The sequence below is a fragment of the Atta colombica genome, unplaced genomic scaffold, assembly GCF_001594045.1.
Source record: "Atta colombica isolate Treedump-2 unplaced genomic scaffold, Acol1.0 scaffold39, whole genome shotgun sequence".
NCBI classification, from domain to species: domain Eukaryota; kingdom Metazoa; phylum Arthropoda; class Insecta; order Hymenoptera; family Formicidae; genus Atta; species Atta colombica.
In genome coordinates, this window is record NW_017259498.1 from 555518 (window position 1) to 574296 (window position 18779).

At 33.0% G+C, this 18779-nt stretch overlaps 1 protein-coding gene across 1 annotated transcript in view; it reads right to left on the reverse strand.

Moving 5' to 3' along the window:
* Window positions 1-5640: 5640 nt before the first annotated feature.
* The window catches only part of LOC108691098 (retinal homeobox protein Rx1-like), a 68888-nt gene continuing 55749 nt past the window's right edge, over window positions 5641-18779 (reverse strand). The window contains exons 3-5 of the mRNA XM_018198737.1: window positions 7745-7842; window positions 7471-7649; window positions 5641-5804 (exon numbers count right to left, since the gene is read on the reverse strand). Coding sequence (XP_018054226.1) covers window positions 5641-5804; window positions 7471-7649; window positions 7745-7842 — 441 coding nt within the window. The remainder of the gene's footprint in view (window positions 5805-7470; window positions 7650-7744; window positions 7843-18779) is intronic.

Here is an 18779-nt window from a genome sequence, read left to right on the forward strand (position 1 = left end):
AAATGATTAACATAAAAATAATGTATTTTGAAATGCAAATTCTAAATTATTGTAAATGAACAAAATGTGTTAATTTAACATATTATAAATGTTAATTTTTCTGAAACGCATTAATCTAACGTATTATAAATATTAATTTAAGTGAAGAAGTATGTTTTTATAAATTGCTTACAAATTATGTTATATTTTTTTATTTACTTCTTTATCCTAATAATATTTTTATTATTTCCTAATATATTTGTCTCGTAAATTAACACAAAAATTTGGATGAATCGTTTCATACTTGAAATATTAAATTTAATACAAACAATGTGTATTAAATTTAGTGTATTCAATTGTATATAAATAAATATGTAAAATTCTTTGACTTTGTATTTTTATAAAATATTAATAATATTACGAAGCTGCCGAGATTATAAAAAAATCTCGTATTCCTATCGTTTTCTTTAATAGGATGAATTCTCAAACTGTATTTTCTGAGTTTCTACGACTTTTCCACTCACGTTTCGCACTCTCCACAAACTCCCTCGCTCACATGAGAGAACTTTCTCTCGCTCTCTCTGTCTCGTACGATTTTACCTCGTGCCTTCTTCCAACTGTACAACTATATCACTGTCGGTAGCGTTCTGCCTCGAGTATTATTAGTCTTTGGAGTTAGGGAGTACGCATGGACTCGAATCTCCAGGCTCGCTCGCATGGTTAACTTCCGCAAACAGAAATTACCATTTTATTGGGTGAGTTCTGGCACCCCCCCTTACCGCGCCGGTCTCTCGACTGCCCCCTTCCGCCAACCCCACTGCTGGCGAACCCGCCTTTTCTCTCCTTCACCCCCGCCGTACTTCACAGCAGCCCCTAACGCAACGATTGGAATACCTAATCGTCCGGGGACCATTCAGCACCATTGTTCCATCGACTTGCCGTTGTTGGTGCCTGTTAACGCCGAATCCTTTCACGCCCCGGCGCTGCCCCGCCACTGCTTTTTCGTCACCCTCGAAAAAGATGATCGGCTTGCACACGTTCGCTGTCACGTTTGCTCGCGCAAACGGAATTTCCGAGCCGCATTTGCATCAAATCGCAACGGTCGCTACGTTAAATTCCCAGGCAGGGAATGTATGGACAGACCGAAATAAAAGGCCCATCTGATTGGTCTCATACAATGGGCCTGATCGATGAGAGAGTGGAAAAATATAAAATAAACATTTAAAATATTGAATGTAACCTTTAATGTTATCTAAAGTGTTACAAACATTTTTTTAACACATTTTTTTTGAGAATCTGTTTTACTGGAATCTTTTATATGAGTGATTAATTTAGTGTTTCGACTATTCTAGAACCTATTAAATTAAAAAAATGTAATGAAAATATATTTATTCTAATTATTTTATATTTATTTCAGCTACTTTTTAAAATAAATTTTAATATTAGTTAAGAAAAATGTTGAAAAGTCTGTTTATTTGTCATATAAAAAAGTAATAATTAATTTATAGATATTTTTATTTCATAAATAACAAAGAAAATTATTTTTTTAAACAATCGCCAATTCTTGACTACTCTAGCGTTAACAGATTCCTCGTGTTCTAACAAATCTTCGGTTTTAATTAAACTCGAAGAAAGACGAATGATAGCTTTCTACCGGTTGTAACTCTCTTTCCTTCTTTCTCCCTCTTTTTGGAAATGAATTAAGACTTAATTAAAGTCGTTCTTTGATATGTTAATTCCTTTGCAAATATGTATTACTTTCTCCATAGGAATTAAAATTTTCACGGTATACATCTCAGATCGATTTGCTGCCGCACGGAAAATGCAATCTACTAATAAGAATTATTACAGTAAATTTTCTGATTGAGATAAGTAGTAATAAATAAATAAAAATAATAAATTAATGAATGATCCTTTGAAATCTAAAGCTAATGATTGTTAAAAATTTTAACAAAAAAAAATGTTATTAAATTAAATTGTTAAAGAATATGTTTGTTCCAATTTTATAAAATATATAAATTTAGAAAACTGACAAATGTTTCTCTTTTTAAGTGCTTATGAAATTGTTATGCATTGTTATACAATTATTTCTTCGATATTTTACAAACTTTAAAGTCCATTAATTTTTACTTGGACAAACAAATTTATTTATTTATATGGAGGAATGTATTTTGGATTTAAGGAAAGGAGAATATTAACGGTGAGAAGAAGACAGTAAAGTATTTACCTTTCCATTTTAATATATTATCGTTTGTATTTTTATTTCAATAAAGGAGGTTCTGTCTTCAAACGATATGGTACGATTAAATATGTACATCGAATTTTATTTTGTCACGAGCGGGTATATATACAAATAGACGTCCGGGAAGTGGCTCTAACTACGTTTCTTCATTTTCTACGAATATCTCGGACCGCGGAGGCTGATCATCATCGCTCGCAAACGATCCGAGCGCAAGCATCTGTAAAATCACGATCTGCAAAATCGTAAGTGAGTACAATGTATGTCAAAATCGCCAATAGCTTTATATCGAGTTCAACATATTGAGTTGTACAAGGAAAGGACTCGTCATGATATAAGAACATAAAATTTACCATTGCGTATAATGATGACAGACTAAACTGATCAAATTTTTAGTGCAAGGAGTATAAAAAAAATAATAATGAACGTAATAATAGGACTTCCGATCAACAAAATGTTCAACAACAAAAAATTAATAATTAAAAGGATCGTTACATATTGCTGTGGAAAATACGCAATTTCCCAATTTTATGATAAAACTATTTAATAATTGGACGACGTATAAAGTGTATGTATTAATTTTAGTAACTGAACGACATATAAATTGAAAGTCGTAAATATTAACTAATCGGAACGTTTCGGTTTCAATTTAAATCATCTTCAACAAACAAAAATTAAAAAGAATCGATCGCAATGGGTCCGTTATCTTTCCTTCATATATTACGATTTTCATGTATTTTGTCCAAGGAGGAAAATCCTTTTAATTATCAATTTTTTATTGCTAAATATAAAAAAAATATTTAAAAACATATTTGTATTTCTAATATCTTAAGTATCAAATTAAATATTTAATTTTGCATTCAGTATCTCTGTTTATATCATAAAACTTATTATTTCTGCCAAAAATCTGTGCCATAAAATAAAAGATACGCGTAATGCACTATATATGGTTACGTGAAGTAGCAAAGTTGTTAATACAACTTACTTTTAAGATTTTGTATTTGGACAGAATAAAATCTTATATCTTACGATTTTGCACATCGTGAAAAATTTTCGTGTCAATCATTAACAATATGGAGATTGGAAATGGCGAATCCTCCTCCGCGCTCTCTCTTCTGGAATTTACATACCACGATGGCGTCTAGATAATATGCACAATCTTTGCCTTAACGTATTAATACTGTAGAATATTGTTTATGTCAAAATTCACTTTTCTCGCCTCCGTCCTTTATCCTATACTCTACAAGAGATATTTTGCTAGTTTCGCCGATCGACGATTGACGACTGCTGCTAGGCTCATGAGCGCCGCCGTTGATCCAGGGGGTTTCGAAGGGTTCGAACCGACCGACATCCGGTTTACGTTTAACTGAACGCTTCGGTCGTGCGTATTCTGCTATTTAGGTTTGTACGCAACTTACCTCGAGTTGCGAGGAGATATTCGGCTGACGAGCGCAAATCGGACACACTTCGTGAGGCGTTACTCGATTTGATCGGATTTATTGATCGTTTAAGGTATCGGTGTATCAAGCGAGGTCCTTTTTCACTCATCACTTCGCACGGATGTTGCCTGTTGCCGAGCATCCTGTATATTTGCTGCTGTACGCAGGATATTCGATGAGGCACAGTTGTCGAGTAAACCGATATTTCTTGTCGAAAACTGAAACGATTTGTCTCTTTTATTTCTTCTTTTATTGCGACATAAATGGTCAGTGCACTGCAAAGCGTAGTTTGGACGAGGAAGATAAATAAATGAAAGCAATAAATAAATGAATGATCCTTTGAGATCTGAAGTTAACAATTTTTAACAAAAAATACATCATTATCAAATTAAAAAAATATGTTCCTTTTAATTTTATTAATTCAGATTCTGTTTTCAGTGTTCTGTTTTGAAGGTTTATGTGTAGAATATCTAAATTATCTCTGTGGGCACGCGATCTAAGATAATAATTAATAAAAAACGTTAATTATTTTTTATTCCTCTAAATGGTTTACGTACGTAAGTGATAATTTAAATATCGCACACATAAGTCAATAGTTTACGTTTCATCATAGTTGACTTTTGTCCATGTACTCAATGGCCATAAAATGATATATATATAAGTATTTTATGAAAGATATCATCGCTAGTTCTCCATGTACCAATTATTAGCATCGAGTGTTTGTGATGTTACCGAATAGTTCACGTCGCACACTGCATCTCGAAATCGATGTCCTGCAGTTTTCTGATTGTAATTTCAATCACGTATTAGCGAATTAATGAAAAGTTAATAATATTTAAAAATAAATTTGAAAAATTTATTATATGTATATTTACTCTCGGTTGACACCAGCACATTTGTACCTGGCGTTATATTGCTTTATAAAATTAAATAATGTATACCTAGATCTCTTGACAATATAAAGTCATATATATGTATACGTAATACATAATCGATCTCGAGCCAAATATTTATGCTCTTTAAAAACTAATCGCGTAACTTTGATGGCAAAATCTGTCATTTTCTATTCACAATTTGAAAAATAATTTAGCGTAAGACTCGACACACAAATATTTGTAATAAATATCTTGAATAATAATGGCAAATTGATCAAAACTGATCATTTTTGCCTTCATTTCAGGCATGTAACAAGTTTGCGCAACACAATTCCTTTTGTCTATTGCACAATGCCGACTTGAAGCGAGTCCCGAGCAAATTTTTTTATACGAGTGCAATCCGCCTGAAAATTTTGCGCTAGACTGAAAACGTAGTCTTTATTAGCCGGCTATTTAGTAACTACCGTCGATATTGTTACATCAAAAACATCACAAATAACACAAATGTCAAAGAAATGTCTTAATCTCTTAGACATATTTTACGCTTTCTATGCTGTTTCAGATAAAAACTCAATTTCCCAGATTGACATTAATAATTAGCCCATTGTGTGTCTCAATCATGAACACATACTCACTGATCATAGATATGTCAATTATCATATTGATAGTCTCTATAATTGTCGAAAATATACCCACCGATCGTCGCAATATTAATCTCTTTGATTTAACACGTCGTATCACACCAACGTACGTTAGATTATCCATATTGGTAAATGTTGGTACCAAAAAACAAGATCCTTTTTCAATCAGGTTCACTTCCTAGCATACACGCACACATACACACAAACGGACGATCGCTTCCTTTTTTTGCCTAGCTTCTTGTACTTTCGTCACATCCAGCACCGTCGGTGATTTTTCCCCTCTATCACGGAACGAACTCGCTCTCGTCGTTCGATATACCGCTCGCACTGTTCAGGCTCAGGCGACTTTCGCCTGATCTAGAATGTCTTTGGGCGAAAAATTGTTCGCTTACTCGTCACGCTGTCACAAGCACGAGGCCGGTGCGGCTGGCAGCGGTGCGCGCCATTGGCATATCTTCAGTTAACCTTCAGACCATCTGCAAACCTTTCGTGATGCTCTCGACGTGTTCCTTGGCCCGCATCCTGAGCGCTTGGATACTCGAGGTACGAGGATCATGTCCCGGCGGACTCGGCGGTGGTGGTTGCACGTGGCCGCCGGCACTTATGCTCGCCATACTGCTGGCTAGCGAGCCTGCGAACAATGCGATTTCTACTTCTCGTTGGTATGCTCGATGAGAATGATCATGATGAACGCTATCGTAATGCTGATTAACTCGTTAACCCGGGAATAGTCACCTGGGATGTTTTTACACCCCAGCGCACAGTGGTTCCAAAAGCCTCTAAACCTGGTCAAAATTATTTATATATTATTTATACTTTATTTATAATTTTTTAATAAATTTTGTATAAAATGGTTTTTATTATTTGAGATAATAAAAAAGGCACATATGTAATGTATATGTCATGATAATGTTTTTAACTTACTTTACAAATTATTCGCTATCATCACTATTATCAGAAACATTTGACGTTTTGACCGTAAGATTGATTCCGGGACTTATTAGAGTGATGACATCTGCACACAGACACCATATCACGTATTTATTTATCATAAATATATTAAATATTTTATCTCTATTAAATATTTTATAATATAAGAAGGCAAAATGTGCTTTTTTTTAAAATTATCATTTCAATTATATTAAAAATAATTGAGCATCATCAGATTTTTATTGTAAATATTTTAATGATTTGTTGAATTAGACTATTAGACTAATACATAAATATAGTCTAAATATTAATGCTTATTTTAGTCAACTTTGATTATTCTTGTACATATTTTATCTCAATTATTGAAATAAATATAAAAATTAAAAAGACAATAAAAGATAAGATAAAACGCATGTTACATACCATTCATATTTTTAAAAAATAATAAAATATCTTAAATTTTGAAAACTTATGCTACAAAGAAAGTAATTTAGAAGATTGTTTACTTTCAATATTTGTTTTAAATAGAAGAATATAAAAATGTTTTTGTTGATAGTTTTATAATCCTTTGACATAGTATGAAATTATGATAAATAATGACAATTTAATAATTGAAAATGAAATTAAGCTACCTTTTAAAGGAATTGGAATCACTGTGCAGCGACGAGAAAGTATAAATTATTGTAAAATGAATACTATTTTCTTTCATTTTACATATATTTTCTTTTTTCTTTAATAATTATTCTTTACCGTTAAGTGTGCAAATTCCTTAAAAAATCACAATAAAATAGCGTTATGTTAATTAAAATATTTATTTTTTAGAAATATTATTATAAGTTGCTAAGAGACAGTTGTTTCATCTTCGAATAAATTATGTGATAATTTATTTACTGGATAAACGAAAGAATAAAAGAGTAAGAGTATAATAATAGAGTAAGAGAGTAAGACAATGAGCTGAAATTTATTAAAAGATGAAACCTTAGTGTGCTTGTTTCATTTATTTGAGTTGTACTCCCTTTTTTCAAACAATTGTGAAAAATCCATAATGTCCTCAAATGCCAATAAATAATGCAATATGTTGTTTATAATAACAATTTTAATTAGGGTGTAAAACACTTCAGGTGATTGTTTACGTAAAAAGAAATGAGATGACTATCCCCGGATTAAGCGTGCTTTGTGTTGCAAGAACTATCGTGTACACATAGATACAGAGGGTTTAATTTTCTCAATAAATACTATTTCTTATTTTTTTATTTTGTTATATTCTAATTTTGTATTCTCAAATGTGACTGTAATGTTTTAAATTTATTACAAATTATTTATGTTAACGTTTGGCAAAAGAGCGGAATGTTAGAAATAAGTGTTACCTGGAACGGGATTGGGCACAGCACCGACATTTGGCGGTGATGGTAATCGCCTGGGAGACGTCAGATAACTGGGGTACCCCGTATGAGGTGCAGCGAGGAAACCGGGAAGTGCGCTGAGCAATCCTGGCGGTGCAAGCCAAGGATCCCCTGGCAGACCTAGAGCTGGACCGGCAACGTTCCTGAAACGGAATATTTCCGCGCTGTAGTTGCTATATATTTGGTGTTACAAGCTTTTATATGATATCTATTTATTAACGTAAGCATTCAGACAAACCTCATATTAGCAGCGTGATGGTATTCGCTTAAACCCAATCTCGCAGCCTCCATTTTCTCCTGTCTACGCCACTTGGCTCGCCTGTTCTGGAACCAGACCTGGAACATAACGCATAACGACAATTTGTCATTGTTCAATCGTGGAGAGAAATGTAAACAATGAAATACACTTGAATATACATTTGTTTCAATACAAATTTATGGGTCACTTTAGGAGCATGATAAATTCTATCGTTTTTCTTGCTTTTAACTGATAAGTGACCTGATACGTATTAGCCATATTTAATATTTTGCATAATTTCACAAATTCATTAAGCTCCCTAAGGCGTTTGGCTCGACGTAAATCGGGGAACAATAGCGGCACAAACTCTCATTAGCCGCTGAGACGCGATAATGGTAACGTGTCACTACCGTATACTTGAGGAAGAGATCACCCTCCTTTCTTCCCCATTCTTCCCACTCCGATCTCAACAGCAGACTTCGAGGTATCGCTCCTGACTTCGCAGAATGTTCGATTTCTGTTATATTATTAATAAGTACTATGATTTTCTCATATTACTATTATAATCGTAGCTTTTCAAGATAAAACGACATTCTTTTTTTTTACATATACTTACATTTTATTTATGTAAGTATTTAAATATTTATTTGATTATTTTATAACAGGAGAAATTCCAGAAAGTAGAACAATAAAAAATGTATTGAAATTGTTTAAAATACTCATTTTCAGTGAGAGAGAATAAAAGGAAAGGAGAGAATTTTGATCTTTCTATTATTAGTGCATTATATTTCAAATATCTCTAATAAAAGTGTCTATTAAAATAATATGATTTTTATTAAACTCAACTTTTTACTGTCTTGCACTTGAATGAACATATTCAGTTCAATAATTGCTTTTATTTGACGATTGTTAATAATACACTTTGTTAATTTTATTTGTTTTGAAATCTCTATTTCACTCAGTCATGGTAATAGCGGAGTTTATTTATTGGTATAAGGACTATTTAACGGTTTATTGTTCAAATATAAAAATTGAAAGAGGCTCTATTTATTGCGTATCAGAACTGGATTTTGTACAAACATTGCGTATATACCTAATCAAAGATCTGAAGATTTTCAATGGCTGGACTAGTATATACTTTTGAAGTGAGATAGGTATATGTTTGATATTTGTCAAAAGCGAGAAAGAGAGCTATAGTGCAGTCTAGTGCAGAAATAGATCACAAGTTTGAATTTTGAATGATGACGGTTTTGGATTAGTTGATGATGACTTAAATTAAGTTGAAACGTCCGAATGTCTTGCTAAATGATGTAAAAAGGATTAAATATAATTTGCTTTAATAGTAAATTTTAGCGTACGAATTATCGCGCAGGATTTTTTACTCTTATCCGCCCTTATTAAATTTTACTTTGTTGTTTTTATTAAACTGTGTATAAAATATTTTTCAAAACATTTTAATACAGTTAGATTAGTCGCTCTACATTTATTTATATATTAATAAAGAAAAAAACATTCGCTTGTTAAATTTCTTGATTAAAAAAAGAAATTTTCTTTTTAATGATGCATGTGCACATTTGTAATATTGTAATCGTTAGAATTATTTAATAAATTATTATTATATTCGAATATTGGAAATATAATCATGAATGATCCTTTGTCGTTACATTTTTTTAGATTGACATTAGCACACTTTTATAATTGAATTAGAAAAATTTCGATTTAAGAAGGGCTGCACTTGCTTTTATCGACAGAGACCAGTTACCTGCAAAAATCTAACTGCAGGAAAGCAGACGAAAATGAGCAAAATAGTAATAGTAAGTCAGAGCAAAAGTGAAAAAAGGGATAAGGAAAGCGAGAGAGGAGAGATTCAGAAGGTTCGATAGAAAATGGAGTTTCTTTGACGGGGTGCGATCATGCAAAGGACGAGAAAAGTGGCTGCTAGACTTTCTCCCTTTTCTGTACTCTCTCTTCGTCTAACTTTATCTCTCCTCCCTCTCTCTCTCTCTCTCTTTCTCTCTCTCTCTCTCTCTCTCTCTCTCTCTGTCTCTTTCTTCCTCCCTACATATTTCTCGATTTCTGCTCCAAAAGGAGGGTTGCAGAAATGTCTCTTTGGGCGGGTCTCTTTGGTCCAACCCTGAAAGCGGCGTTGGCTAAGAAAAGGGGGGGGCTAAGAAGAGGGTCGGTCGGCGAAAGATCGAAGGGTGTGAGCGGCAAGGGGGAGGGTCCACCCTTCCATCGGCATTAAGAGGGTAACGAGCCCGTGGGGCGAAATCGAAAGTGAACGAGCGACGCGAAGTAACGCAACGCGGTGCGCTTCCAAGGTGGACTCAAGAAGGGAAGAGAACGCCGGAGGGGGCACCCCAGTTCACCGTGACGGCTCTCAGCCATGTTGATTTCTTTATTGTAACATGGCTGCTGTTGGCAGCTCGCTAAGTCTATTGCGTTAAGAGCTGATGGTATCGGGATCTTGGCTTATGAATTATTCAGTCCTGGTCGAGACGCGCCCGGGTATAAGGTCCACCGGGTGCCCCGTCCGTGACGAATTCACACGCGGCGGCAAAGTGAGCGTAAACCATTCAGGCTGAGATCCATCGATGAATCTTGGTTTTTGCTTCGGCAGTCTTCTAACACTTAAGAAGGGATAAATAATGCTGAGCAATCGAGTCCAGCTTCTCTACGGTAGCTGACAGCGAATGATTAGAGATAATTGTTCGTATGCAAGTTATTTATGACCTCGATTTTTTTTTTATTATAATGTACACATATTTTGATGCACATAATTATCAATGATTCTACATTCCGGGAAAAACATAGTAGCGATTATAAAGATGACAATTATATATATAAATGTTATATAAATGTTATATAAATTAATCAATTATGTATATAGTTGAAATAATGCGTATAATTGAATGAAAAAATGTCTATCAAATCAAACTACTTAATGTCTAAAAATCAAATTATGATGTACATAATTGAATAAATTATTTTATTTAATTATAAACATTACAAACAAGTTTTAAATATAAAACTTGTATAGATGTTACACACACTTTTATAATTGCCTCCATATATTATATCTCTTTCTCTGAGTGCAGAGTGAGAAATTAATGTGCATCTTATCTTGAAGTATTTTAATGAAGCACTTCTCTCTCTCTCTCTCTCTCTCTCTCTCTCACACACACACACACACACACACACACACACACACACACACACACACACCACACACACACACACACACACACACACACATACATACTGCAACAAGAACACATCAGATTATGATTTTATACGCAAAAATAAACGTACATTATTATTCAAGATACTTTAATAGTAATAATTAAAATGTTTCGTCGCACACGCTTTTAAGATCAGTTCTTCGCAAATTTGTTTATTAATAGGCGATACAAAATTCCTTCGGCGTCTCCGAAATAATTGGTAACAGAATGAAGTGCCGCATTCGAACAAGATGACTATATGTAAACAAATTGAATATTATTATCGGGAAATGAGTAACGATGAATTGTCAGGAGAAGAGAGAGAGAGAGAGAGAATATGAAAGGGAATAGGAAAGGGGGAGAGGGAGAGAAAGAGAGAGAGAGAGAGAGAGAGAGAGAGAGAGAGAGAGAGAGAGAGAGAGAGAGAGAGAGAAGCACAGAAACGAAGTGAAACGAAGACTGAATTAAACGTCGGAGGCATCACTCGAAGTTTGGAGGAATGGAAAGATAAGAGGAAAGGGGAAAAGAGAGAAGCGAGGGAGTGGATATCGGAGCATTCCCGGGCTCATCAGGATGATATTTCGCTCTCGAGAACGAGAAGCAATTTTCTTTCCTGGCTCCGTGGATGAGAAAAGGCTACGGACAAGATGCCACGCCGAAATGATGAGAAAATAAGCGAATTTCCCTTCGTATCTCTTATATATCCTTTTCCATCTTGCCCCTCCTCTTTTCACCCTTCTCACAGTCACCTTCTTTCACTTCTCTCTCTGTTTCTCTCTCTCTCTCTCTTTCTTTTTCTGCATCCTACGCCTCACCATAACAGTTCGTCTCACCGAGGACTGACTCGCGTTTAGCGGCGAGAGAGCGCGGCGCTCTCTCGTTCTCGCTCCTTTCGCGGAAATATAAAGAACAGGGCTAACACGGCTTAATCTTTTTAGGTCGTAAATTTATTAGAGCAGGTACTTCCACCTTTTCCGCTCATCTCCGTCGACGTTCTTCTTCTTATCCCTCTCTCGCCCTTCTATCTCACTCGTTCTTCTTCCTACCCGAACCGACCAGCCGGCGACGATCCTCGGCAATGATATTGCGAAGGTAAACTCGCTTAGACGGTTTAAATGCAAGAAAATTGAAATAAAATGGAAGTAATTCCGAGATTAAAATTGGACGTCGTTCCGTTGTCGCTGAGAAGCGGCGACACTTTTTCGTGTCCCTTCCCTTACTCCACTGTGCCCTGCTTTCACCGTGGCGTGTTGGTCTCTGTGAGATTTTACGTAGCACACTCTCGCTCGAGAAACTTTGTGATGTTGGAATTACATAATTTGCAAGATTTCGCTGGAAGGTTGACGCGCGGATAAGAGGACTAATTATCATTATCGTGTTAATACGCAAGTAACATAACGGAATAACAGTCCCAACTCTTTCGCATATAGAATTGTTGATTCCGAGGTAATCGGTACATTGCTATTTTAAAATAATTATTAAATGATATCATAAATGTTATAATACTATGCAAAAATCTTTTGAATGGAATGAAGAGAAAGATAAGAAATATCTTACCATTTGTCAAACCAAAACATCTTATTCCAAGACAATAGAAAATCTTAAAGCAATAGTGAGCTAATACTCATATTTTGTAAAACTGAAGAATATAAACACTAAAATTAAAATAATGGGAAAAATATATTTATTTATACATTGCTGCAAATAGTCTAATATTTTAGCACATATTCAAAGAGTTCATTTACAAATTGCAGATGATGAATAAGAAAATGAAAAGAATGAAATTCGGTTATATTATGATAGTTCACAAGAGTTAACATCCATTGTTTTAGTATGTCTTCAATTTATAATTTGATAAATCATTTTGCAATCATTTTTTCCATAAACATATACGTGCCTTATTTATTATCATACTATTAGATATCACAGTTCTATTGTTAATCATTAATTCCTGAGAATCAAAGGAATAACCCAATCTTTGAATCAAATAACATTTTGTTATTTTTAATTTTCATATATGTCAAAATGTAAATTAATCTAATTCTATAATTAAATTGCATTTGAGAGTATAGAGAAATAATGTCATTAATGTATGTATAATAAAATTAAAATATATGCATAATAAAATTAAAATTTCACATTATTAATGTACTTAGTAAATAACAAACTAAAGGCCGCAGTACAGGCTTTTGTACAACGGATACTGAGAACGGATAAGAGAATTAACAAAAGTTTCTCTTTTCCATAAAATGAAAAGAAAGAAAGGATTCTGATTAGTTGATTCTCTCTTACACTATGCGTTATCTAAAAGTCTGTTGCTATCTTTAGATTATATCCATACAAACTTGTATAGTCGCATAAATGTATGCATAAGGAAAATTATCCAATCGCATTTTACATATCTTTATAACAGAAATGTGATTGGATAATTTTCTTTATGCATATATTTGTGCAGCTATGTAAGTTCGTTTGAATATACCCTTAGTTTGAGTCAATACCATAATGCAGCACACTATATCCGAAATCATCTTGGGGGATATTTTTGGGAACCATAGAATTCTTAGCACGTCTCTTGAAGAGTGTGTTATATGGGATATTCCTTAAATTAAATTGTTTAATTTCATTGTTTTAGTTAAATTAATGACATCCCAGCGAACACAGAATATAACTGCAACAACACTGTACAACATTGTCCTGCTACATTGTAGAATGTTGTTGCAATGTTGCTGCAATCGAAGCCACTAGCTGAATATTGTCCCACTGATTACATGATTTCATCTGATTACAAATAATTTTTTTCACTACATATGAAGTCATTTGGTAAAATATACGATCTTATTTAATATTATACAATGATTTCTCGTGGTTGTATATATAATTATCAGATTATACATAGAGATTTCATATGAATTTTATAATTTCAATGATTCTGTCCTATGATTACATTAATTATGGTTACCTCCTTGGTTGCAATATTGCATATATTTTGTAAGTTATATTTTGTTGGGGTGTTAGCAAGTAAGAAGTAATGCCTATAAAAATTACTAAAAATAATTCAAATTGGATATATAATTTGACATTATGAATTTAACAGTAGTCTCCCTGAGTGCGTATACAGAATACAATATAAAACATGCGAAAAAGATATGAATGTATGGATGATGTATTTCCGGTGACTGGATGCAACAACAGCTCTCGTTCTCTTTGGTAACATACGGTGACGAGCACTCAACGAGCAAGAAGCATATCGCGCCGAAAATCACTCCCGACTCTATCTGTCGCACGAACTTTTTTTCTCTTACTCGGCACATGCGATTGTCTAGCATTTCTCTCTCCCTCTCCCTTTTTCTTTTTTTCTTTCTTTCTCTCTCTCTCTCTCTCTCTCTCTCTCCGTCTCTCTGATAAAACGCATCATTCCGGGACGATGGTCGCTTTATACTCGACGGCGGCTCTCGTCGAATTCGGATTAGCGCCGGCAAAAAGGTATTCGAGGTGTTCACGCCACGTCGAGTTCATTGTTACCGACCAGAGTATTAACAGATTTCGGACATTGTTCTCCCGTGGTGGTGGCGGCTTGTGAGGTCTCTGATAGAAAATTGTGTGGATGCGCGCAAAGACATTGCGTCGCGATAGCGTTAATTTCTAGCGGTGCAATTTTTGGTGAAAACACCTTTCTTTTAGAAACTTTCCTGTCTCTAGTCAATATTTTAATAAATTCATAAAAAAGATTTATAATTATCATGCCATGACCACATTCTTGCACTGAAAAAAAAATGTTTGATGTTTATGTCTAATTACATGTGTATACATAATTATGATTATTATGCTATAATTTAAGGAAAAATCACATTACACTAACAATAAGAGAAATATGTTTAGCATTTGTGACTGTATATAACGATATGGTATTATAGTTAGGATCTTCATTTTTATAGTTATTACTATTACAATATTAATAATAATATTATACTTATTTTATTATAACTAAAATTATATCACAAAATATATAGTTGTCAGTGAAAATTATAATTAAATTATAATAATTGCAACCGTTTTTTTTCTTTTCATCAGTGTAGGGCACACACAAGTTGAGCGGTTTACTAGATAAAAGATAAAGGAATTAATACATTAATTCTAATTTATACATTATAAATATTAAAATTAATGAGAGAATACAAGATATTTAAAACTCAATCGCAGAATTTGTCGCATGAAGTAAATTATATTATTCAAATGTTGATAATTAATATAAAAAAATCATAAATGATGTCCAACTTCATGAATTATATAAACTGTTTCTTGACGTGTTCCTTAACTATTTGATTGAGTACTGAAAAAAATGATTGCAAATACTATAATTTATCATTTTTTGGTTCAACTATAAATTTATAGTTGTTGTTTTAATCATGCACATTATAGTTGCTTCAATATAGAAATATGATTATTACATCTATGCATTAATGTGTTCTTCATTATTATGCAAATTAATTTATCCTTCCATATCTCTTAGTTATTATCATGTAAATAGTTAGGAAATGGTAACAAAATAATTATATTCACTATATCTAATGACGCATTTACATAAAAATGATTATTTTTATTTGTCATTCGTATATTAACATTTCATTATATTAATAGTTCAGATTACCACAATTTATAGTACAATTGTTTCATATTCGAGAGAACTATACATAGAAGATTTTATTACTAATATTATAGCAATAATAATCATAAAAATGGACTTTGTAATTTCTTAACCATGCAATTATAATCACAAATACCAAATACTTTTTCCTCTGTGAGCCTTCTTCAAAATACAGTGAAACATCTTACAATAAAGATTAATAAATTATATTAATTATTATTAATTAGCGTACAATAAATAGTACAATAAAAAATAGTTTGTGGACACTTCTACCATTTCATTGAGCGACATTTCATTCATAAGACATTTGTTTCGTCGACATTTGTTTCATAAGACATTTCTTCGCTCACGACTCTAAAATTTATTCATCAAACATTTTTTTGTTTACATTTTTTTGCGTGTGGACACTTGTTCGTCCACGACACTTCTTCGTCGCTATGTATGTTTGTAGATAAATTCTGATTTAGTTTTTGCTAACATTATTCTAGTATATATGCTAAACGATTAACGTTTCATTTTATCACGAACAAGCGTCAACGAAATATCGAACAATGAAATGATAGAAGATGAAGTGTCCATAAGCCTAAAAAAAAAACCAATACCTATGAAATAATGTCAACATTCATAAAACATTGGCTGAAGCACAAACATCGAAGATTTTTTTCTTTTTCTAACAGCATTATCCTATGTTTTTCGTTCGTATAAAATTGCGATTCTATGAAAGTCGAAGATGGACCAAATTATGTGAGGTGGATATTAAAGTCTTTATGATAGAAGAGATTAACATGTCTTCCTATTAGTGCTCTTCGCAAAATTGGGATGACGTTAACGTTGATATCGACGTCTTTTCTATAGGATGCTGATAGTCCACAAGCGTTTTATGGGTGCACTGTGGGGCGGTGTTAAAAATATATGAATTATTTATTTTCTCACAGCATAGCGCGTCACGTGACAAACTTAATTGAATTGACAGTACTTCAGTGTATCAGCAAAATCCTTTTCTGCGTAAGAGAGCAGCTGCTAACTTTTTCAGTGAAAAAGTCATGTATATAGAATATGCTTTTCTCTATTAAACTTGTATTAAATATTAAATTAAATCAGAAAGTTAGAATTTTCTTTATTAAAAAAAAAAGAATTATCACTACTCCCATTTTATTTGATTAAAAAAACCGAATTATTAAATTGCATATCATCCTCTGCCATGAAGAAAAGTTATTGAAACAGATTTTACCGTCTTTGAATAATTTGCGCAATCACGTCCATTAATATTTTTTCTTGATAATGTAGTTCATTATCAAGCAGATTCAATAAAATTTCAAGAATTAAATATGTTTATGTGATATTCGAATATTTCAAGTGAGAAAGAGAGAGAGAGAGAGAGAGAGAGAGAGAGAGAGAGAGAGAGAGAGAGGAGGAGAAGGAGGAGGAGAAGAAGGGAGGGAGAGAGAGGAGGGGAGAAACATCATGTGAGACATATTATTACACTTAGAATAATATATTCTGATAATAATCAGAAAGGTTGAGAATTCGTTGCTGTACAATGTTTGGTCGTTGTACATTTTTAATATCGTTTTTACATAAAAATTATTTGCATTTTAACGGTAATTTTTTTAAATATATGAAGTTCGTTATGAGATGAGATGATGCATGAAATTAGTCTTAATTTACATATTAATTTATCTTTCACAGAAAATATTATTTATAAATAAAATTGTCATCGCCAATTATTAGAGATAAAACGATGCAAAAAATGACTTCTAGCTAAGAATTTAAGAAACTTATTTTATACAACTATTCTTATATGTACAATACATATACGTATATGTATATTTACAATAATAAAATTAAATGAGAATTTAACTATTTCTTTATTTTCTTTTATTAGCCTGTATACTATAAAGAAATAAAGAGCCAATTAATGAAATTCTAATTAGTTAATAACGTTTTATAATGGTTCTGTAGCCAATCAATCTGATTCTAATCATTTTCTATTTCTATATTTAAAGAATTATTCCTGGCTCTTAACACATTGATAGTGATTCGACTATTATGCAATACAGTGGACGGCGCATCCAACAGCCGTAATCATTGATGTTAATAGCTCTAGTTAAAAAAAGGCTAACAACGTTACCACTAATCCGGAGACAAGAATAAAAACAGACGAGGTAATTTTTCTTCCGGATGTATTACAAGTCTATCAAAGCCCCCTATCATTGGTATACTACGACAATCGGAGGATAGAAGGGAGAGAGGAGAAAGGGAGAAGGGCAGAGGGTGAAAAGAGCGTGCGCGCGCGCACGGGAGAGAGAGAGAGAGAGAGAGAGAGAGAGAGAGAGAGAAAACCAGGGAACACGTTTCAAATATAAGCCTAGATTCCGGTCCAGGGTACCGCGGTATGCATAGAGAAGGGAGATGTTTGGAGAGGGTTGGAGTCTATTATTCACCGCGCTTTTTATGCCCCCTATTCCTCTCTCTGGTCCTCTCTCGTTCTTTCTCTCTTTCTTTCTCTCTCTTTCTCTCTTTCGCTGTGCTATTCTCCCTTCTCTGCTTCAGCCCTGTCAAACTGTCGGCTAAATTCAATCCTATGCAGTCGTTCTCATTTTTTTCTTCTTCTTAGTTCCACTTATAAGCGCAGATTTGTCTACTGTAGTCAAATTATCGCTAATTGATGGTTCTACATCAACATTACGTTAGTTTACACAAATTTCTAAAACAAATTTACAAATTCTTTATTTCAATACATCTTTTTACACAAAAGTTATTGTATTATATTTAGGCGTATAAGTATTATAACATGATTATCTATTTTCTAAGAAATCTTATCTACTCTCTCTGAGAAAATGGCTATCGTTAATCGTTACTTAAAGTATGAAATTGAGAAAAGAAAGATATTTGACAAAATTTAATTTATAATAAATATAATTTATGATAAAATAAATTGCAAGAATGGAACAAAATGTAATATACGCGTGCGAGAATAAAAAAATTTCTAATCAGTGTTGTCGAAGAAATAAAAAATGTAAATAAAAAATTAAAGTATTTTGAATTTGATTTTAGCAAAAAAATGTTTTTAGAGACAATTTCTTTTATTTAATAACATCGTTTTACACACACACACACACACACACACACACACACACACACACACACACACACACACACACACACA